The sequence below is a fragment of the Lissotriton vulgaris genome, chromosome 6 (genome assembly GCF_964263255.1).
Source record: "Lissotriton vulgaris chromosome 6, aLisVul1.2, whole genome shotgun sequence".
NCBI classification, from domain to species: Eukaryota; Metazoa; Chordata; class Amphibia; order Caudata; family Salamandridae; genus Lissotriton; species Lissotriton vulgaris.
The window spans coordinates 1,354,127,524-1,354,150,625 of NC_141694.1; the positions used below are offsets into that span (position 1 = coordinate 1,354,127,524).

General features: G+C 44.8%; 1 protein-coding gene across 1 annotated transcript in view; it reads right to left on the reverse strand.

The window, feature by feature from the left end:
• Window positions 1-23,102, reverse strand: part of RYR2 (ryanodine receptor 2) — a 3,481,211-nt gene that overhangs the window by 2,566,279 nt on the left and 891,830 nt on the right. The window contains exons 19-20 of the mRNA XM_086925791.1: window positions 5,780-5,913; window positions 1,209-1,450 (exon numbers count right to left, since the gene is read on the reverse strand). Coding sequence (XP_086781917.1) covers window positions 1,209-1,450; window positions 5,780-5,913 — 376 coding nt within the window. The remainder of the gene's footprint in view (window positions 1-1,208; window positions 1,451-5,779; window positions 5,914-23,102) is intronic.

Consider the following 23,102-nt stretch of genomic DNA (forward strand, 5'->3'; position numbering starts at 1 on the left):
AGTGGTCTGACACGATGAGGTGACCAAGGAGGAGGTGTCACCCTGAACTAGAAGACACTATTACACATTGATTTATTGAATCAAGGGATGGACAGATTTGATTTTTCCTGCACCTTTTCATTGGGAACTCTTTGCTGATGTTCATTCCTTTTGTATACTCTGCTGGCTCCTTCCCTTTGGACTGACACATACGCTGTGTGCACCATACTCTCGATGGGACACTGCCTATGAGCTATCGTGGCTCATGTCCTGGCTGAACTTTCCTGAACCCTTTGTCACTTTATGGCAAGCTCAAATTAACTAATCTATCCTGTATTTTTTAGGCAAGAGATGTTTACAGATAATATGATTACCTTTATTTGAAATCCTTGATAAACTAATCTTTAACTAGAAACATTAGTCTATGGTTTATAATGACTTGTTTCCTTGAGTTGATTGTGCATTCTAAATTAGTTCATTAATGTCAAGAAGAGATCAGCTTAGAGAAATCTCCGAGCATCAGGTACAACTGCCATTGTTTTGTATTGCTTAGCAGAATTATTGGATTGCATGATTTTAGTCCGACTTAATTTCTTCAGAACGTTCAGACTAGCCGTGATATTTCTTTCCTTGTATAGTGTGGTTTTGAGAGGCATGTGCAAGAATCTGATTATTAGCTTAGAAGTTGATATTAGATGCCCTGTATCCAATCCCTCATTGGCACAAAGCAAGATCCATCGGAGGGCCAAGTGAGGTTGGAGACGTAATGATAAATACAATCAGCAGACACCTTTCAGGTGGGTGCATTTAATATTTCCTCTGCACTGCCAGATTCCGCATAGCATGTTGAGTGGGCAGAGGGCTCCATCTATGTAAGGAGGAGGTAAACGGTGTGTGCACCAGTCCTGCAGAGTCTATTATTCTGCTTGGGGTGAACACAAATCTCTCTGCAGAACCCCCAGCATCCTCGAGGGAGTCAAGGCCACTGGAGCATAGACAGAAGCCCTGTAAATCAAAATAGGTAAAGGGACAAACCTGACAAAGCCGTTTAGAAAGCTGTCTATTTATGCCTGCACACAAATGATCTTCACATAATAATGCTAAGCAAATGTGCTAATAGTAGTACTTCTCAACTACAGCATGCAACTGAAAAAACATTTTTTCTACCAGATCTTCTAGAGGCATTTTTTGAGAATCTTTAAATGAAAAAATGTTGCTATTTATTTTACCTGCCCACAGATGAAGGCCATCAAACCCGTAAGAGTACAGATCATCGCCAACGCCATTTCCTCCCCATTCTTCACCACCCACGGGGTATGGGGAGTAGCCTTCTGTTGAAGCCCAGCCAACCCTCAGGTGAGTTACTTCTGCTGTCACAAAGGGCTCCATGTGGTCAACTATCAACTCATAGTACCATTTCCGATATTGGGCAGAGCCTTCGCTTGTGCCAAGGAAGATATTGGGCCTCATACTAGAAAGAGAAAAAAAGGACAGGGAAATGAAATCACAATATCCAACCAGCAAAAAAAACACACATTTGTATTAAAGCTTTTTTTCAGAATTTTAGAATTCAGGTGACACAAAAAGAAAGCTTTGCTTTACACTGTTTTTCTTTTCTTTTCTTTTTTTTCTTGTCTGATTTTTTGAGGGCTAATAGCTGGCGTTGGAGACATTTCAGAAAACTGAAACACCATATTATTCGACTCAACATTTTTCTTCCTGGTTGTGTTAATATCTGATTGGTACTGATTTATATGGCATCTGTCCAGTTCTCAGTTGGAAAGTTGGTGGTAGGTGAGTGACAGCATATTTTCCTGTTTTTCTATATTGAGTATTGGGTGTCATATGTAAATTGGAGCCTGATCACTGCTGGAGAGAAGAGCGAATGTCCGACTGAATGTTTCTAGAGTCCAAAGCTTACCTGAATATTGCGGTACTCACGCCCTTATTGGCAATATGGTTGAATTGAGTTCCACGTGTATTTCAAAATGAGGGAAACCAAAAGTAGCCTTGACAAAAAATGTCACATTCTCCTCACACTGCAGGAGGCAGCGACTAGAATGTGGCCATGTGGAAGCTTTTATATTCAGAGCATGGCAGCCTACTCAGCTCTAACTTCTAGACTGCCGCCAACAAAATGCCAGAGTGGCATAACGGCCAGTCCAGCACTCATCAAGGAGGTGTGGTGCCCTAATAGATTTATCGTTATGTGTGATCGTCATGATATGTTTTGACTGAAACGGAAGGAGTGACTAAATCTGAGATTTTTATCAGAGGTTCAATTACCCTCCTATGTATGACAGTGTCCAGGAATGTCATACCTCTAGTATAAAAAGAGTTTTATGTTTCCGTAAGGCATTTTTGTTTAGCCTCTCCTACCCGTCAAAGAACTGCAAGGAGTTCCTGGGACCACATCAATTTTCAATAGCCCAACATTTTAGACATTCTATAGTGGTCTCATGAATATTAGATCATTAAAGAGGGGTTTAGCATATTGGGATGGCTGAAAACTATTAGGTGCATACTTTTATTTAATGACAAATGCATACATGCAGGGGGCACACAGGCATTTGGAAAAAGTTAACAGGAATCCAGAACGGGCACACATCAACATTTGAAAACAGAAGCAATATTTATCCTTGTTCATTGAATCACTTTCCCAGGCAGCGCTCAAGCAGACATTGCGGATGCCGTGATGAATGCAAACTATTGCAGAGATTTTGAAATTGCAAAATAAATCTTTCCAACAGTCATGAAAAATAACTAATTCAAAAATCCCAAATAAACGATCCCGTTATGAAAAATGTAAGACACAAAATTATTGTAATGCTAAAGAGAGTAAACAAGAGGAAACATGTATCCACTGTAGCTGAACAGCAGATCACATCACTACTCCCTGTGGCCATTTGCGTGGTTTGTGAGTAGAAGGAATATCTTCTCCACAGCCAATTAATGTATTGCTATTGCTGCACCTCAGAAAATGCCTGAGAATTCCTGTAAAAGGCACAATAAAAGGTCTAGAAATCTCAGAAATGTAGAATGTGACTATGTGTGACAAACCCTAACAATCTACTGTTATTCCACTTATTTGTACTGCGAACACTTTCGATAGTGTCCATTAGAGTCGCAAAGAAAACCTTTGGCTAAATAGACTGATGTGATCCTAACCTTACCAAAATCAAGAGGTGAGGTATTACTTCATACTTTTCGAGTTCTTGGCCCATAAATGGGGAATAACTCACATCAATTGTAATGTATTACAATATAACATTTATATAACGCATTAACATCACTAGTGTGGCTCCGAAGTTTTTCCATATTGTTTCCGCCAATTTGCCAGGTAACCACCTTTCATTTGCTGCCACTTACTTGCCAAGTGTATTTCTGTGATGTAAAGTTGTATTACCATATAGAGATTCGAAAACAACTTTATCTGGCCACTTGCTATCAAAGTTCAGAAAGCATCACAGTGCAATTATCTAAATTCAATAAATATGAATAGTACTGGCTAAAATTTAAATAAACATATATAAAACTAAACACAGTGTGAGTAACTGAGTAAAACTTTAAATATTAAAACACTTGATAAAAGCGAAAGCCAGAAAGGTAACAAGATGGGTGCCAAATATTAATACATTAATACATTAAAATACTGCTTGTAGAACTTTTTCCTATATCCTCCACATAGCCAGGTGGAACCGCGAGACCACAAAAACTACACATGACCTGGTGTCTGCTTTTTAAATTTTCAGTAAAACACTATGTTCTCTAGTTCCTATGTTGCGACAGAGCGGTAGAGGCCATTTTGTTTCTTGGGCACTGATAAGCTGGGCAAAAAAATAAAACATGCTCAATTGCTTCATTTTGATTAGTACAGAATGGGCAGTGACTGTTTTTTTTGCTTAGATTCTTGCCCCCGCTAACTGTGAATGGAGAGAGTGGCATACAGTGGGTGCGAGGATGCACAAATGCCTGATCCCTCTATTTCTTGCGAATGGATTTTTCATATTTACCATCTACCCCCACCTGACTTGTGCAAAGTTATTGTTATGGAGTCTTTTTATCATATTCAGTAAATAATATGGAACCCCTATGTCGGGCAGGATTTGCCACAACTTAGAGAGCAAAATAAGGTCGAATGTTGAGCCAAGATCAACACACGCAACATAAAGGTGCCTGCCCCAAAGATGAACAGACTTCCAATACAACAGCTGGAGGGGGAATACCTGATCTATTGTGCTGGTGTGTTCTCTAAAGTCAACTTGTAGCGGGGTTATTATATCCGAAGTCATCTAATCTTTCAGTCTTTTCAAGATGACCCTCGCAAACAGTTTTTGGGCGCTATCAATTAAACCTATGGGCCTACAATTAGAGGTGAGATCACAGGCTTCATTCCTAAAAATTGGAAATATCTCAGCACCGGAGGTGCCCCTTTCAATATAGCATTAAAAATTAAAACAAAATATGGGGTCCAAACATCAGTCTCATCCAAGAATAGGTCTCCTGGCACCTTATCTAACCCGGTGCTTTGTGTAGGATGATTTTATTAATCGCTTGCCTTATTTCCTCAGAGCTAAAACCTATATTTTCTTGATGACCACTTAATGGGGCAGCTTGACCTGGGGTACATTCTTGCCCAGCAAAGCTACCGGTAGAAGTGTCCATAGGAGCCTGCTCAAGGACTTCACTCTGCTCCACAGGGGAATAAAATTCAGAGAAATGAGCAACCCAATCTGATATCATAATATAATTTTCAACGGAGAAAACTTCATTTGTGTCAGTGGAGACGATATTCCAAAAGGTGCGAGAGTCACCTCTATTGATGCTGCTTACAGACCCTCCAACTTCCTGATTTCCCACTCTCTTTTTGCTTCCTGTATAGCTATTTTATAGCCCCTCTAGTAGCTTGCACAACAGTCTATCATCTGATTTGATTGCAGCTGTTAGAGCTCCTCGAGCACCTCTGCACCATTTGTTATACCAGGTGGGGGCTCCACGTCTCAAGACTAAACAAATGATCTCCACAAAAAAGAGTCTTACCATATCCGTTAAAACATCATGAAATGGCAGAAATTGTTCAATCTGACTGATAGAGCACAATATTCCAATGCCACTGCACTTTAAACAAGGCCAGTACAGGGGTGCTCCTCCATGAGGGCAGAGGAGCATTGCCCCGCTGCTTTCTCCCAGTAGCAGAAAAATAAAATGGTATTTTAAATACCATTTTATGTTTCTGCTTCTCGCGCTGCGAGAAAGCAGAAGGCAGGGTATGCCTGGTTGGGGGTGGGCGGGAGGGTATGCATGGTTGGGGGAGAGCAAGTGGGCGGCGCGGAGGTGGCTTGCCCAATGCTGTAGGCCCTGACTGTTTGGTTGGCTCTCTGGGGCCAACCAAACCAGTCATGCGCACTCTGCATTTTCTCTATGTAGGCTGCATGCCACCTACATAGAGAAAATGACCTCCCCATAGACACCCAGCTGAGCACTGTCCCCACCAATCATCACGTTGTGATTGGCTTGGGTAGAGGAGGGAGGCTGATCACTTCCTGTTCCTGCCGGAGGCAGTAGAGCAGCAAAGCAGCAAGAAAACGTGGGACTCGACCAGGAGCGAAGGTGGTGCGGGACCTGATACGGTAAGTTTTTTTGTATTTTTAAATCCTACCACCCCCTGCACGAAACCCCGCGCGACCAACCCCCAGCCGCCCCACTGCGAGTCATGCTGGGAAATAATATCCATAGATTTACGCCAGGCACACATACTGTATGAAAATAAACAAGGGGTTACACTTGAGCCCACATTCACCTGCTCACGTGATTGACAAGCCGAGTCTGAAGGAGCAGGTCTCTTCCTGGGAGGAGATTATCACAGATCAGGTGCTGGTTGGACCGCACAGCCACCCCATGGCACACACAGAGGGAGCACAGGACATCCAGAACCTGGAAAGTAAAGACATTTTCAATTAATTCGCAATTCCACGGCATGAATCGAAAATCTGAAAACTTAACCATAAAACGTAACATTTAATTTTCAGGTGGAAACGAATGATTTTCCTCACTGTGCCAATAAATAAACTGGTAAAATGCGGCCGAGGCACTGCATTGACTTCAAAACTAATTATTAACGTCCTTGAGAATGCGTAGCTTAAGAACAGCACCTGAGTCTAGAACACAGAAATATAGCATAATTTATGTGCAGATCACTCACTCACATTCAGGGTCTTTATCGTAGTTCCAATCAAAAGCCTTTGCGAAAAACAATTTTGAAGAACAGAGATGATTAAATTCCGATAGAAAGACATGAGAAGTAGGGTCGGACCGGCCTATTGGGCAAATGAATCTTGCAGCGCCCGAAGGGATGGTCAGTGTGTGGGACGACTTTTCGACAGTGTGTGTGGGCCTGTTTTATGGCGCGGTGGGCCATTTAGTTCTCTGTTATTACCACAAAAATTGCCTTTAGCAAGCACAAAAACATGCACTCGACCATATCTTTTTGTCTGATATCACTGCAATCATTGGCTGCAGCAAGTCCAAATGCACGCTGTCACCCATTTCATGTAAAACACATAGAAAGCTTGTCTTTATAAGTAAAAACATTGAGCAGATTTACAAACGTTTTGCTAAAGATTTGCACTTTTTTAGCTATCTGATTCTCTGATGGGGACGGCTTTTGTTTTGGTGTCCGGGCAGTGGCGTAGCAGAGGGGGTATGAGGGGACGGCCCACCACAGTATATTTGTTATAAATCCTGCTCACATTGCGCACGCACACCATTTTCTATTCACCTTACACATTAGGCCCTAATGAAGAGAAGTCACAAAAGTGATTGGATTATCTCATTTCCTTTCTTTTACTCTGCTTAGGTACTAAAATACCTGAGAAAGGCAGTTAACTTCTCTTTCATTGCAGAAAGCTGTTACTTCACTTTTACAGAACCTTATTGCTTCAAATTCCTGCTCTTGCTGTCTCCTGAAAGGCTAATGGATAGGTTGTGTGAGAAATTTGAGTCAATGGGGTCCCAGGGGGATTATTAATTACTGGATCAAAAATTATGGCAAACGGGATATATTTCTTCTGATGTCCTGGTGCCACCATATTGCAGACCCTCAAACTGAGAACCAAGTACCTATTTGAGCACTTTACACTGAGGGTAGTGAGAAAGAGCTGTTCAAAGCCAACTCAGGGAGGTGCTGTGGCTAGGAACTCAGGGAACTCAACAAAACACATTCCATTGATCATGTCCAGAAAGTCAGTACTTATTCTTAAACAAGGAAAAGCAGTTTAATGCACACAAAAGTGTATATTATGCTCACATTTACAAATATGTACAAAATGGCAGCTTGTAAAACCAATGGGAACCCTCTTTAAAGGATTTTGTAAAATAAAGCGGGAGCAGACTACGGAAAGTTCACAGAAGTCATCAACCCCCCTCGAGGCCCTGAAGACATGGCTCTTCACTCAGTTTGTAGCTTAACTCTCTCTGCCTCCATCATGTATAGTCTGCTTTAGAGTCTTGATGCCCTTGGGCTAAGTCCGTGCTTTATAAGATCTAACTTCATTCATTCATCAGACTAGACAATGTAGATCCGAGACACATCTAACTGTTTGCATTTCATCAGAATATAAATCCCAACCACAATAACGCTTTATATGCCAATAGCAATCATGTGCTATGCATTATAAAACACCTCTTCTCCAAACAATGCTCCTTCCACTCTGACCTGTTTTCTTCCCTACAAGACTTCAAAGAAACACCCCTTGGGGGAATGAAGCCAGCAAACTGTCTGATACTCCTTGTTGTACCCTGTGAGAACATCCTGTCAGAGAAATACAGCTAATTACCTAATGAAGATTTCATCCATGCTCCTTTACCCTCCCAGGAGAAGACTAATCTACCCAAATGGGTCTGTTTGCAGGGTGATTTGCACTGCTAGTTGGCCAACAGAGTAATTAACATGGCCCAGCATGGTAGCTCAAAGCATGAATTTCATTAAGGCTGGTTCACAGAAATAGGTCCAATTTTAAAAGTACTTAAAGGACACATGGAGAGAATAACTAACTCTGGATATGCGTTAGTAGTCCAGATAATTTATAGGAAAGGACAAGTTACCTGCCATCCTATATCATGCAGCCGCGGCCCGTGGTGGGAGTTCCGTGGGGCACACAGGCGGGGCGGGGGAGAGGTAGGGTGGGGGCTGGTAAACACCGGAATATGGATGATTGCAGGTTAGTAAACAATTAAATTTGAAAAACGAATTTCGTTGCCTGCCCTGCATTGCAAAATGCGATGCAGGGTGCGCTACGAAATTCGCAGGAAATTCGCAGGAAAAGTGACGCATCTTTTCAGATGCGTCACTTTCCTGTAAAGCTGCCCCGTGGTGTTCAAGCAAGTCTCACTGCAGGGGCCACAGATGCATCTCCGTGGGCCAAACGCGACAATAATACACTGAAACTTAATGATAGGTTTAATTAGGTTATACTGTAGATATTCCTGTCATTTTGTGTGGGACTACATTTTTAAAGGCAGTAGGGCTTGCCCCACAGATATTTTGCTCTCGGTGTTAAGATTAGTTCCTTGTGTAGGGAAGCTGTTAGTAATTTGCTTATCTGTAAAGGCAGTGAAGCTGGGTAGGGAGGCACAAGTAATACCAGACCAGTGTAGGCCTATTTGGGCTTCAAAAGTGGGGTGTAGCTTGAGTTTTGTTGTTCAATAAGCATGGGACCCAAATTAGGGATATTCGTCACATTTAGGCTATCGCATTTTGGAAAGCAGGGCAGGAGAGAAGTTATCAAAGAAAGATATATTTAAGAAAAAAACACAGACAGGCCTATCTGGGATGTACAAGGAATAGGACTAGGAAGATTGCAGGCCCCAACATATGAGACATTATTTCACTTTGCACTTTCAGGTGTCAAAGAATAGTTACAACCAGTACTTAATTGATAACAATATAAGTGGCAGGGCACAAGATATCACTTAGGAGGCCACAGCAGCTCATTCCACCCACTTCCTCTGCTAGTGCTACCAATTGCCTCTACCAATTGCCTACACGCCCAGTTATAATAATTTTTTTAGTCTTCAGTAAATTGCTAAACTCATGTCCTGTTGAAAGTAGGCAGACAGCAGCTTCTTGGGGTGGAGCATTAAAAAGTACCAGTGTTAAGAATTCAGTGCCAGTGCTGAGCACTGGAATACACAGGCCCAAATTAAGTACTGGTTACCCCTACATAGGAGTGGTCACAATAATACATTTTAGAATTAAATCAGTTTTATTAGCAAAACACTTAGCATGAAAATACAGTGTATTGGTGCCTACAACCCAACTGGCCGGGTATATCACAATCAGAAAAGAAATGTGGGGCCTGTGGTCTTAGGACATCTGTTTAGGTAGTTGACACAGCATGCCGCCTACAACCCATCCTGGGCTGGCCGCGTTTGATATGAATAAACTTTAAGGAGTCCTGACTCTGTGAGAAGTGAATAAGAAAAAGATCCATAGCACTATGAGCATGCATGCAGCAATGAACCAAGGACTTGATTTGCCAACTTGAGGCGATAAAGTCTGTCCATTAGCAAAAAGGATATTGCAAACAAGACAGTAACAAAGTCAAAACTAAAAAAGCCCATTACCCACCCCCCACCCTTCTTCTCTTCAGGTGAGCCAAATGATACACTTCTACATGCAGGTATGGTCCATTGCTGATGCCATGGGGGCCCAAGAAAGTGTACTGAAACTGTATACGCTAGCCACCCTCTTGACTCTCAGGGATCAGTTTCAAAATCTGAAGATAGGCGAGGCAGGACAGTTCCAGAAACTCTATGAATATAATCGAGATAAAGGGGGCCCAGATCTTGGTGTATTCGGACGTGTCCCCTAGAGTGGCCATAGTCAAGCTCTCCATGCCCAAAAGGGACCATAATTGGTTCAGCCATTGTATATGGTCTGGGATCCTGTCCGTCCTCCAACCCGCTAGAAGTACCTGGTGCGCGGTATTCAGTGCCAGGGCAATCTGGCTGCCTTTGGTAGAGCGCAGTGGAAAGGTTAGTGCATTGGGCAGTCCTAAGATAGTATAAGCAGGGAATCTAGAGAAGGTAGTGTCAAATGCCCAATCGATTTCATCGAGGATCTTGTCCCAGCATCTCGTGAGCTTCGGGCAGTCCCAAAGCAAATGAAGGAGGGTACCTGGGCTCCCGCAGCCACGCCAGCAAAGGCCATCGCACTCTGGGAGTTCCCCTTGGTTAAGCAAGCTGTTGGGTTATACCCGTAAGATACAATTTTAAATGAAGTCTCCGTATGGCCCATGGAGTGTGCGGTATGGCGGGTCCTGTAAAAAAATATCCTCTCATTCTTTGTCTGAAAGGGTGTGACCTATTTTCACCTCCCATCCTCTCTGACCTGCGGTATGGGCTCCCTTAGTGCCCTGGGTGAGGAACGTGTACATTTCAGAAATTAGTCTGCGGTTATCTTCTTTCACAAAAAGCCACTTCTCAAACAGTAGCATTGGCCTGCTAACCAGGGGTCATATTGGAAGACCATTCACCCAGTGCAGCATTTGCATATGTAAGAAGAGGTCCGAGACTGCAAGGCCATAATCCACCCGAAGCTGCTCAAAGGGGATATGACTCTGGAGTTCGAACAAATGACCTAGACGCTTACACCGGCCCTCCAACCACCTTGTGACTACCCTTTAATCCATCCGGGGAGGGAAATTGGGGTTTAAAAAGATTGGAGACATGGGAGAGGATAATGTTGTAGATTAGTCCCAAACTAGCAAAGTGGGGCGAGTGACTGGCGAAGAGTATAGCCCCCAGGAGTGCGATGACCGTGGTAGACAGACCTCCCTCCATATATTATGGCCAGCCACCATCTGGTCCATAAATACCCAGTGTTTGTACGTCATGGGACTGTGCCATTCCACGAGGTAGTGCAGCAGCGATGCCTGGATATAGCGGGTGATGTTCGGCAAGGCCAGACCGCCCTCCTTCATAGAGCACCACAGCAGAGTCTTCTGCAGTCTGGGAGAGATTGGGCCCCAAATGAAACGCTCAATCTCAGTTTGTAAGCGCAAGAGTTAATTCGGCGGGGGCAGTAAAGGAAGAATTTGGAAGAAGTATAAGGCCCGGGGAAGGACATTAATTTTAACAGCAGCCAGTCTCCCAAGCCACGGCAGGGGCAGACGCCACCATTGGGCGAGATCTTTTCGGATGCGAGAGAGCAGAGTAGCATAGTTCACTTCCGCCATCTTGTCCAGACTGTTGTGAAGGACTAGCCCTAAATATGTAATACCATCCTTCAACCAATCAAAGTCAAATTGGGCACGCAATGCATCCACTGTAGTGTGCGTTGCAGTGAGGCTCAGTATTTGTGATTCCTGCAGATTTATTTTAAACCCAGAAACCTTGCTAAAGACCTGCAAGTCTGCCACAATGGCTGGCATAGAGGACAATGGGTGCGCCAACAAGAAAATGACATTGTCGGCATAGAGGCTAATTAAGTGGCTAATTAAATGGCCCACATTCCTGCGCCTGGAGTTGTCCCAGAGCCTTTGGGCAAAGGGCTCCATATACAGGGCGAAAAGCAAGGGGGGGAGAGGGCCACCCTGTCTGGTGCCCCTCCCCAACACGAAGTCGCTCAACAGTATGCCATGTACCGTGACAGCAGCAGTTGGGGTGCTGTAGATGCTTGCCACCCAACTGCGGAACTTGACCCCCAGGTCAAAGCGTTCCAGAGTTGCAAACAAATATGGCCAATGCACGCTGTCAAAGGCTTTCTCAGCATCGACTGCCAGCAGAAAAACCTCTCCTTAGAGCGGTGTACCATGTCAATTAAGTGGCAAATCCGTTTAGTATTGTACCGCAATGACTATTCGGGATGAAGCCTGTCTGATCCGGGTCAATCAAGCTGAGGATGATAGGGTTTAATCTATGGGCCAGAATGCTAGGGAACAGTTTTGCATCGATATTTAGCAGGGAAATTGGCCGGTATGAGATGCAGAACACCGGGTCCTTCCCCGGTTTGGGGATGACCGAGATTGTCGCCTGCAGCATAGAAGCCATGAGAGTGCCCATGTCCGCAAAGCGAGTGAATAATCGAGTGAGCAGTGGAGCCAGCTGCACACAGTAAGTCTTATAAAAAAGAGCACTGAAGCCCGGCGTTGTTAGGGGCTTCGGGCGGGCAATAATAGATATCACATCTTCAATCCGTATGGGAGCCTCCAAAGTGTCTGCTTTGCAAGGCGGAAGAGGGGTGTCCGCTGCACCACGCAGGTACTCATGAGGGTCCGCAAAGTGAGGGGGCTCAATGGAGTATAGATTCACATAAAAGTACCGAAAAGCCGCCGCTATGCTGGGATCGTCCGTCACCTCAGAACCTCGCTCCCCCAGCACTGCTTTAATTGCCAGGGCCTTCTGTTGACTGTGGAGGAATTGTGCTAGCATGTGACCACCCTTGTTAGAACCCATATAATATGCTTCAGTCTAAGCACCGCGTATTCTGCCCTGTCGAGGTCCAAACGCTGGTTGGAGCACCTCCTTCCCCAACTGGCGCCAGATTCAAGGAGCACCCATGTGTTTGTGGATCGCCTCGAGTTCCTTAACTTTAACTTCGAGGTCCTCTCGCTTAGCCTGCCTGGTTTTGTTGTCAAAAGCAGCTTGGGCAATGAATGCCCCTCTCGTGACTAATTTAAGACCCTCCCAAACGGAGGCCAAAAACGGATGCCATAGACGTGGAACCGTTGTAATTAAGTGCTAGATCATCAATTAGTGTAGGTCGAAGTTCCTCCACGAGCTGCGGGACCGTAACAGGGAGTCCCTCAGGCGCCAATGTGGTAGGGACGATTGCATGGGCAGCAGGCTCAGCGTCAGATTTATGTGTGCATGATCCGCGAGAGATCAGGCCTCGATGGTAGCCGCAGTGGTACACCCCCATGCGGCTTGGGTGATGAGAAAGTGGTCCTATCGGCCTTAGGTCTTGTATGCCGCCGAGTAGCAGGAATAATCTCTTTCATCAGGGTGTAAGCTGCGCCATGCATCCCTGATCCCACAGTCATTCAGCCAAACCCTACTGGTCCCTGATATAGCTCCTGCTCCACCTGACCTCGGGCAGGAACTATCCATCCCCGCATCCATTACCAAATTTAAGTCACCACCCACCACCACCAGGGAGTCGGTGTATGAAGGATCTCGGCCAAAGCATCCATTACAAAATTCCCTTGGTGCTCATTTAGGGAGTAGATTGAGGCTATTATGATGTTGGTGGACCCAATGTGTAGCCTCAGTGCTAGGAGACGCCACTTGGTCGCTGCCACAGATCCCACCATGGAACCTCTGAAGTGGCACAGGCACCTCCAAGCCTCAGTCCCACAGAAGTAGGAACAAGCAGAAACAAAATCCAGTGCCATCCAGTGTCCCATACCTATCTTGCTGGTGCTCAGAGAGCACCCAGCAGGGGATGAGGGGCTCCGTTGTCTCCACTGCTCTGTAGGCCTCGCCTGCACTCAGCCCCGAGCCTCCTCCGTCAAACCACAAGCATCAGGACGTCAACTCCCACTATTGCAGTGGCAAGTATACGTCGGGGAGGTAGCGGGCTCGCCGCCGCGGAGCACTGGGTCGCGCAGCCGGAGTCTTTACTGGTCCAGCACGCCTTTCCCACCGAAGCCTTCCAGAACTCCACAGGCCCCGGGCGGGCCGCACTCAGCAGATGGGGGCCTTGCGGGCACTAATGTGGCAATAAATGGGGTTGTAGAGCACCCGCCCCTCACTGAGGGCCCCGAGGTGTCAGGATGCACCGGATTAGGCCCTCCCAACATCTGAAAGCTAAGCAGGCCTGTGTTGCGCTGTCAGACACCCCACAGGACAGGGCCGACCCGCGCGCCCGCAGGCCCAGGATCGCGCGAGGCGAGGTGCAGCTGCGGCAAGCCTTCTAGGGCCCACAGGTGCAGGTAGCGGCGGTGATTCTTCTGGGCCCCGCGAGTACAGGCTGCGCAGGCCAACAGTCTCCTCAGGCGCACAGTTGGCCCCTGCGGCAGCTCCCTCTCCTCTCCTCCCGATGTCGCAGGAGCCGAGGGAAGGCAGGAGGCCACTCGTCTGTCCTCCTTCGAGCAGGTAGGTCATCTTTACGCTCCTGTTCCGGAGCGCCATGACGTCTCGCCGTTTCTAGCAGGGGATCCGGGTGCTAATTGTACCTTGGTAGATGCTGTAGGCCAGGAGGGAGCGGAGCTCTAGCAGAAAGCGTCTGCTCACTCCGCCATCTTCATTAATACATTTTAAAATGGAAAATACATTTAGCTTCCGGGAACTCTCGCCAACACTAAGAGAGACAAAGAACAATTAAAACTAGTAATTCTTATGAAGATAAGATCCATATTCTATCCTGTAACACAGCTGGAGCAAAAAAACTTACAAGAGACATGGGCATTGGAAGATCTCCCCATAGTTGGTTTTACTCACCACACAGTGTTGGCAGAAAAATTTAAACATTATGGCCTTGCAAAGGGGAGCCTGGCAGTTTATGTTGCAATAGCCCTAAACATTACATCAGAACAGCTGAATTCTCCAGATCCTAGCTGTTAGACCCGGGATCCCTGGTTGGCTGAGGTAGGTACCTTAGGCCAAATAGGGACCCACAGTATACTTTTTATATAAAAAGATATACGATAAGACCACACAATATAAATCAAACAAATGATTATGTATATTACCTCCCCTGGCCGGTTGTTAGGCCAGCCACCCCTTGTAACTTCTAGCGATGAGCACTTCTACACATTCTCCTGTAATCCTAATATCATGTTATATAGTGCGTAATACTAGCATCAGGCACTTTTGCAATGTAAAAATAATGTAAGGCATTACGCAGCAATCCAACAGTCTGCAATGTCAAAAAAATGCAATGTGTAACGTAACAATCAGGCACTTTACAAGGTAAAAATAATGCAATGTATAATACAACCACCAGGTACGTTGGTATGCAGAAATAAGGCAATGCGTAATACACTAATCAGGTAATTTGTTATGCAGGGATAATGCAATGCATAATACGCTAATCAGGTAGTTTGTCATGCAGAAACAATGCAAAGCGTCAAACGACAATCAGGTAGTTCGTTATGCAGAAATAATGTCATGCATCATACTCTAATCAGGTACTCCGCTATGCAGAAATGATGCAATGTGTAATACGACAGTCAGGTAATCCGTTATGCAGAAATGGAATAATGTGTAATACACTCAGGCACCGATCACTGTGCCTTAGGCGGCCTCTCCGCCACTCCTTCTGACTTGCGGTCAGACTCTCAACAGTTGCCCCCAACACGGGTACGATGTAATCAAAAAGTGCAGATCAGCTCTCCGGCCCCTGTACTGCCACTCTCTTAGCAATACGGGCCACGATACGAGCCGAAGCAGAGACTCGCGCTGCCGGAATGAAAGAGATGCCGAGAGCGTCTCCCTCCGAGCCTGCACCCCGCCCCAGGAGTTGACACACATTACATGGGGGCACAAACTCCCTCTCCTCTCCTCATCCAGCGGCTGGGCCTCCAATACAATCCTTGTGAATTGGCACCTGCGGGCTCAGGCCGGCAGCTCAGCTCCTCAGGGTCTACCGATATGGGCCGTCACGATTGCGAAAATCTCACGCGGCAATGGGGCACATGCACACAGCGTCGCTGAGACTTCCTTGAGCTTCGGGTGCACGATCACTCGGCACTCCACACGAAGGTCTCAGGCTGCACGAAGATCACGTGCGCAGCGTCGTTGAGACTCACTTAAACTCCGGGTGCACGTTAACAAGGCAAATCCTCACGAAGATCCCACACTGCACAAAGCACATGCACACAGTGTCGATGAGACTCACTTGGATTCCGGTGCCAACAATAACTCGACAATCCTCAAAGGGGTTCAGGCTGCAAAAAGCACACGCACACTGCATCGCTGATCCTTGCTTGGATTCCAGGTGCCCACGATCACAGGGCACACTTTACGAGGGTCTCAGCTGCAACAAGCATGCACACACAGCGCCACTGGAAACTTTTGTGTTCCTGTGTTTCCACAACAAGAAGCCAGCGCACCTCGGGCCCTTAGGGATAAGTTACTTCAGGACAAAGCACAGCAAACTCCTTTTAAGCAGGGGGACACAGCACACAGCAAAGTCCCTTTAGCCTTTCCTTGGTTAAAACAGCAATCTGCAGGCCAGTCCCAGAACACACACCAAGGGTCAGTCCTTTCCTGCAGTCTCTTCAGTTGTTTCTTCTTTGGCAAAGGTTCCTCTTGACCACGAAGTAGCTCCAGTCTTGTTCAATCTTGATCAAGCCATTCTCCAAAGTTCAGGGGCTTCAGCTCTCATAGTTATACCTCTCAATGGCGTTGAAGTCTTTGTGTTTCAGGGGCACTGACCTCTGTTCAACCCAATTCTGGGTGCCTCCCTGCCAGTGACACCTTCTTCCTTTGATTAGTGGGGGCCTGGATTCTCAATCACTCAGCAGGAGATGGGACAATTGTTTTATAACAGCAACCCAGGCCTCTTCACCTCTAGGGGCTACTCCTACTCCTACACTCCAGATGCAGGTCAGCAAGTTGCTGTCTCACCTCCTCCCCTGGGTCAAGACATTCCCCAGATCTTATCGCTTTCAAATCCAGAGTCAATCCACACCAGTAATCTCAATATCTAAAAAATCTGTGTACACACTCAACCTTCTCACACCGTCCTAACCTCAATAAAGTATTGAAAAAAACAACAATGGAAGGGAGTATGGCATTCCGGATTTATCAGGACCGGGAGCCAGGTGCTCGGCGATGGACGTTATGGAATTGTTTTGACAGTGATTTTCGTATATAGAGGTACTTTCCGGCAGTTGATTGGATATGTGGAGCTTAGCAGGACTTGATATTGGTTTTGTAGCTGGGGCGGCAGCCATTGGAATATATTATTGGATGTCTGATCAAGAAACTCATTACACTAGTGGGCCAGGATATTTTAAAAAACGGCTTAGGTGTACACAGTGTCTTAGTTAGGTACTATTTATAAGTGATCTTGGAACTACAATTCGGAACATTTAACAGGCATCAATACTGTTTATAAGGATTCTGGAGGATAGCGAATTATAGGAGCACTTCATATAATTGCTTGGATACGAAGATTTTTTAATTTGATTTATGATTATTCCGGCCATACAGTATAAGCCCTGATGATGTCCCAGTTGGGGACAAAACGCGCTGGCTGTTCATTTTGATTTCATGTAACATAAACTGTTATATCGTCTGGAAGGTGACTGGATTGAATATATGTTCCAGAATAAAAGGAAAATCAAATGTTAATCTTCGCTTGTTTTGATGAGCATGTATACAAAATGTTGACATTTTAAAAGTGTATTACAAAAATGATAAATTTGTTTATTTGATTGATCATACTCCCTTCACTTGTTGTTTTTTTCAATCCACAACCAGGCAGAGACACACAGAAATGTTAGAGCACAAACCCAGCCACTTCTAAAAGAGTGGCTTATAAACACACAATGCAAAATCCACCTTCATAAAAAGATGTGTTATTACATTGTGAGTTCAGGCATACTAATTTTCACCTCTCCATCTTAAGCCTTTGGCAAGATGGGCTGGAAAACATATTACACAGCCTTTCCATTCTATCCTATGGGCAAGATGGCCTTTCAACAGAGAAAAACAAAATGGAGATTATTTCACTGTCAGGACATGGTACACACCTTAGTACATGTCCAACCTTTCACATGCACTGCACCCTGCCCAGGGGGTACCCAGGACCTACCATAGGGGTGTCTGATGTGCATAGAAAGGGATGGTTAAGGTCTGGCAAGTGAGTGCACTTGTAAAACAACATGGCAGTTTAACAAACTGAGCACAGGCCCTGCAATGGCAGGCCTGTGTTCCCTTTTTAAGGCTACTTGTGTGGGTGGCACTATTTGTGCTGCAGGCCCACTAATAGCATTTGCATTACCAGCCCTGGCACACATAGTGCACTTTACTAGGGACTTTACTAGTAAGGCAAACATACCAATCATGGACAACCAATTACCATTACACTTTATACAGGGAGCACTTGCACTTTGACACTGATTAGCAGTGGCAAAGTGTCCAAAGCATCGTAACTTGGCAACACCATGTCAGAAGAAAGGTCTAGGGGGGAAGTAAAAAGTTTAGGGACTTAGCCAAAAAGGGCCAACTCCTAGACTAGCATTCAACTTATTAAACTTAACTATCATTGTTTGGGAAAAAGCACATGAGTAATATTGATTAACTAATATACGCAACCAACGGTTAAAAAAAAAGGGACAACAACGCACTTCTAATCAAAACCCTTTCAGACTTAAGTTGTGCCTAACCAGATTGGAACATAGTACTGACCAGAGATTTTAACGCAAACTTCTTGACAGATGACAATATTTACTGGTGTGTAAAGCAACAGCTTTCAAATAGGTCGATTAGCCCGGACAATATTGGCCAGCAGCTGGCAACAGCCTTAGAATATCAGGGAATGTGTATGATTAACAGAAGATCGGAAGAAGATACTCCGCCCACATACACGAATCTTGGCCCAAGGTCCCAATCAACACTTTATTACATGATCATAACGCTCCCATTAATGCCATTCCTTGCTCATTTCCATATAAAATATACCATACTGAGCGATCATTCAATTCAACACATTGTCTTTAACTTGAACTTGTCAAGATTTCAAGCCACTACATCACAGGAAAGCAATTCAAACACAACAAACCTAAAACGCCTCACCTGGTGAAGAGGAACTAATCAGAGGCAATTTACAAGAATGAAAGTGCAACTCACTGAGTCTGTTCTAGTGAATACCAACAGGGTAAAAGCATGATCTAAATTTCTGACTGGACTTCCAACCGTAAGGATAAAACCTTGGCATAAGATAACATGCTCCAATCCACATAAAGGTCTAAAAAGTGAGGTACAAAAAATAAGAATGGACTTAAAAAAACATTGAGGAAATTACACACAAATAACATTAAATATTTATTTTATTTATTTATTAATTGAATTTATATTGCTCACAGCTACCCAAAAAGGGTTTCCCGGCGCTGGAGCGAACATGAGTTAGAGCTAGCAGGTCCTGTAGATGATGTTATTGGTTAAATAACCAGGTTTTGAGGTTTCTGCAAAAGCGGATATAATCCGTTTCTTTACGTATGCTAGATGGGAGTGTGTTCTAAATGGGCGGACCCAAAAAAAGAGAAAGATCTTCCTCCCATTCTGGCAAGTTTGACCCTGGGCACAGAAAAATTGCCCAGTGTTTCAGATCTCAAGCAGCGGGAAGGTTTGTAGGGTCGAGCTAAGGCCTGAAGGTAGTGAGGCGCAGTGCCAGCCTTCATTTTGAACATATAGCTCAGGGCTTTGAACCTAATCCGGTTCTCCACCCTGAGCCAGTGTAATTCATGTAAATGCCCAGAAATGCTGGAAGTTTTAGGGATTTTACAGAGTAACCTCGCAGCTTAGTTCTGAATTAGCTGCAGTCTGCGGACTACGGCGTTATTAGATCCCAAGTAGAGGATGTTGCCGTAGTCCAGTCTCGATGTAATAAGTGCGTGGACTACAGTCTTTTGAGTGCAGACGGGCAACATCCATAAGATTTTGTTAAGCCACTTCAGAATCGTAAAACAGAGTGCAGTCAGTTGGACTGTATGTTGATGCATAGATAGTGTATCGTCAATAATGATGCCCAGATTCCGAATGTGACTGATGGGTTTCGGGAGACTACCCATTTGAGTGGGCCAGTGAGAAAGCTTCCAAAGGTCTTTTTTTTTGCCCAAGATAAGAACCTCGGTCTTCTCACCATTAAGTGTATTTAAGCTGGTTCATTGTCATCCAGTTGTAAATATGACTGAGCCCTAATTTAAGACCAGAGGATACCAAGGGATTAGAGTTGGTGAGGGAAAAAATAATTTGGGAATCATCTGCATAAGTAAAAAGAGTTAGTCCAGCTTGATCTGCAATGTCCGCTAGGGGACTAACATGAAGGTTGAATAGTAGCGGACTAAGAATCGAGCCCTGGGGAACTCCATGCAGTACAGTATAGGTTTGGGAGCGGGAGGTGGTAGACATAATTCGAAAAGTGCAGCTATTCAAAAAGGAAGTAATCCATTCAAGTGCCGAACCCCCTATACCTGAGTTTTTTAACGTATGCACCAGCAACTTGTGTGAGATGGTGTCAAAGGCCGCACTGAGGTCCAATAGGATCAGTGTGACCTTCTGACCTTCATCTAAGAGTTGACAGAGTTTCTCCGTAACTCCCAGTAGTGCAGTTTCAGTAGAGTAACCTGCTCGAAAGCCGGACTGAGAGGGGTGCAGTAAATTGTTGTTTTCAGTGAAATGTGAGAGTATTGAATGGATGTGTCTTTCCAGTATTTTGGAGAAAATAGGTAAGAGGGAAATAGGTCTATAGTTAGCCAGGACCTCAGGGTCCACCATAGGCTTTTTCAAAAGAGGGGTCACCATTACATGTTTCCATCTGGCTGGTACCATAGACTGTAATAGTGAGGCATTTAGAGTATTCAGATTAACCTGCAAGTGAGGGGTGGTAAGTTGTTTTATGATAGAAATAGATATAATTTTATCAAGAATGGATTTCAATTCATCCAATTTTATAGGAGGCCAACAGTCTAGGTGGTCCTTAGGAGCAGAGGGGGATACAATGTCTTGTTGGTTTATAGCGTAACAATTGTTGGAGTTGGGAACATTCATTTCCAAAATAATTGTTTCAATTTTTCCTCTGAAAAATTGTGCAAGATTGTTGCATTGATTGTCATTTAAAGGCCGGGGAGTAGCAGCTGTTTTAGCTCCTGCCAAGTTTTTGACCATGCCAAAAAGTGTTTTAGGGCGATTAGTAGCTTCCATGATAGTTTTAGACACATAGGCGGCTTTGGCTTTCGTACACAAGGTATGATAGTTGTTTCTGGCCTTGATGTATGCAGATTTTAGCTCAGGTAGGTAGTTTTTCCGCCATTTCCGCTCCAGCGCTTTGCATTTAGTTTTAACAATTCTAAGGGAGTCGTTAAACCACGGGGCAGGGGGGTGGTGATTGTTAGTTTTCCTATGAGTTAGGGGAAGACATAATTCCACTGCTTTAGAGAGCCAAGACTGCAAAGATTCAGCAGCCATTTCAACATTACGTTTGTTTGAAGGGGCCTCAGAGCAAAGGACTTTATTTAAGGCAGTGAGATCTAATTTTTTTCCAATTCCTGCTCTGGGTTATAGTGGGTACAAAGGAAGAGGTAGTGAGGGTAGATAGGGTAAGACTAAATTTGGATAGAAAGTGATCTGACCAACAAATAGGAATAGCGGGGGAACAGGTCATCTCAGAAAGAGTGGAAAAAATAGGGTCAAGTAAGTGCCCTGCTATGTGTGTGGGACCCGAGTTAAGAAGTTTAATATTAAGGGCTGCAAGGTAATCAATAAAATTGGTACAGATATTGTTCAGAGGGTCCTCTAGGTGTAAATTCAGATCACCTATAAGAGAAAAGTCTTTAGAATTAAGGTGAAGCGGAGTTATATGATCAGCTAGTGTACTTGCCCACTGTGTGATGGCTTTCCTGGTGGACGATACACCAGCATGCCTGATAAAGTGAAATTAGGATTGAGAATTAGTTTAAATGAGGCAGCTTCGCAATTGGGGATGTCTAAGGGATCACATTTGCAAAGAAAATGGTTTTTAAAGATGGTGGCTATGCCACCTCCTATTTTCCGAGCTCTATCTCTTTGCATGATGGCATAGTTAGAGGGAAGAGCTGTGGCTATGTCAGGGTCCTTACTATAGTTCAGCCATGTTTCGGTCAAAAAGAGAGCATCAGGCTGTTCTTCGCAAATGAGGTTAAAGATATCAAATTTATGTTTGGGAAGTGAGCGACAATTTAAGCTCAAAAATAGAAAATTATTAGTGTGGGGGAGATGCGTACTACAATTTTTTTTAGTTTTGGGGGGATTTGGCTGGAAATTAAGGAGCTAGAAGTTACATTTACTGCATATTGCATTACCCGTATGTTTGGTTGTAAGGGTTTGACATCCTTTGAGGAATGGTGGCCGGAGAGCCCGTAGTTGGTCAGATGAAAACACGATTTCATGGGAGGAGATTCGGGCCGGGGTACTGGCCCCTGGCCCCGTTCGGGCTCAGACGGGCACAGACAGGCTAGTCTTAGACTCGTCTTCAGCGCGACAAGGGCGCGACCGCCACGCGCGGGTTGTCTGCCATGAGTTTTAAATAAAGGACGGGCTCTAGGTCAGCTGACCGTCTGAGCTCCGCCTCTATTAGCTAGCTTTCCCAATCGCCCTAATTACCAGCAGGACAGCTTCCGCCCTTCACCCTCCACAACAATCAAGCAGAGTGCTTGCGGTGGACCGGGTGGATGTTAAAGTAATTTTTACGCTGCCAGCGATGTTCGAGCACTTTGTTAAAAAGGAGCACAATGGTATGAAGGGAAGTTTAAAATGAGCACAGATTCGTGAGGTTTTAAAAACAATAACTCTTTCTCCAAATACTACGCAGGCAGAACAGAGCCACTTACAGGTCGCACTGCAGTTCTACTCAATGCGCACGTCCGCTGCGCGGGTTGTCTGCCATGAGTTTTAAATAGAGGACGGGCTCTAGGTCAGCTGACCATCTGAGCTCCGCCTCTATTAGCTAGCCTGCCCAATCACGCTAATTACCAGCAGGACAGCTTCCGCCCTTCACCCTCCACAACAATCAAGCCGAGGGCTTGCGGTGGACCGGGGTGGGTATTAAAGTAATTTTTATGCTGCCAGCGATGTTCGAGCACTTTGTTAAAAAAGAGCAAAATGGTATTAAGGTAAGTTTAAAATGAGCACAGATTCGTGAGGTTTTAAAAACAATAACTCTTTCTCCAAATACTACGCAGGCAGAACAGAGCCACTTACAGGCCGGACTGAAGTTCTACTCAATGCTCGCGTCCGCGCATAAAGATGCCATAATGAAAGCATTTCAGCAACAGAGGAAACTTTATAAAAATAAGCAATGGGAGAATCATGTGTGGACAACTTCTGGGTCAACCTAATACACAACACAAGACATGACAATTCAAATAAATTCTGGCAAACAATAAATCAGTTGAATCGGCCAAGGAACATCTTAA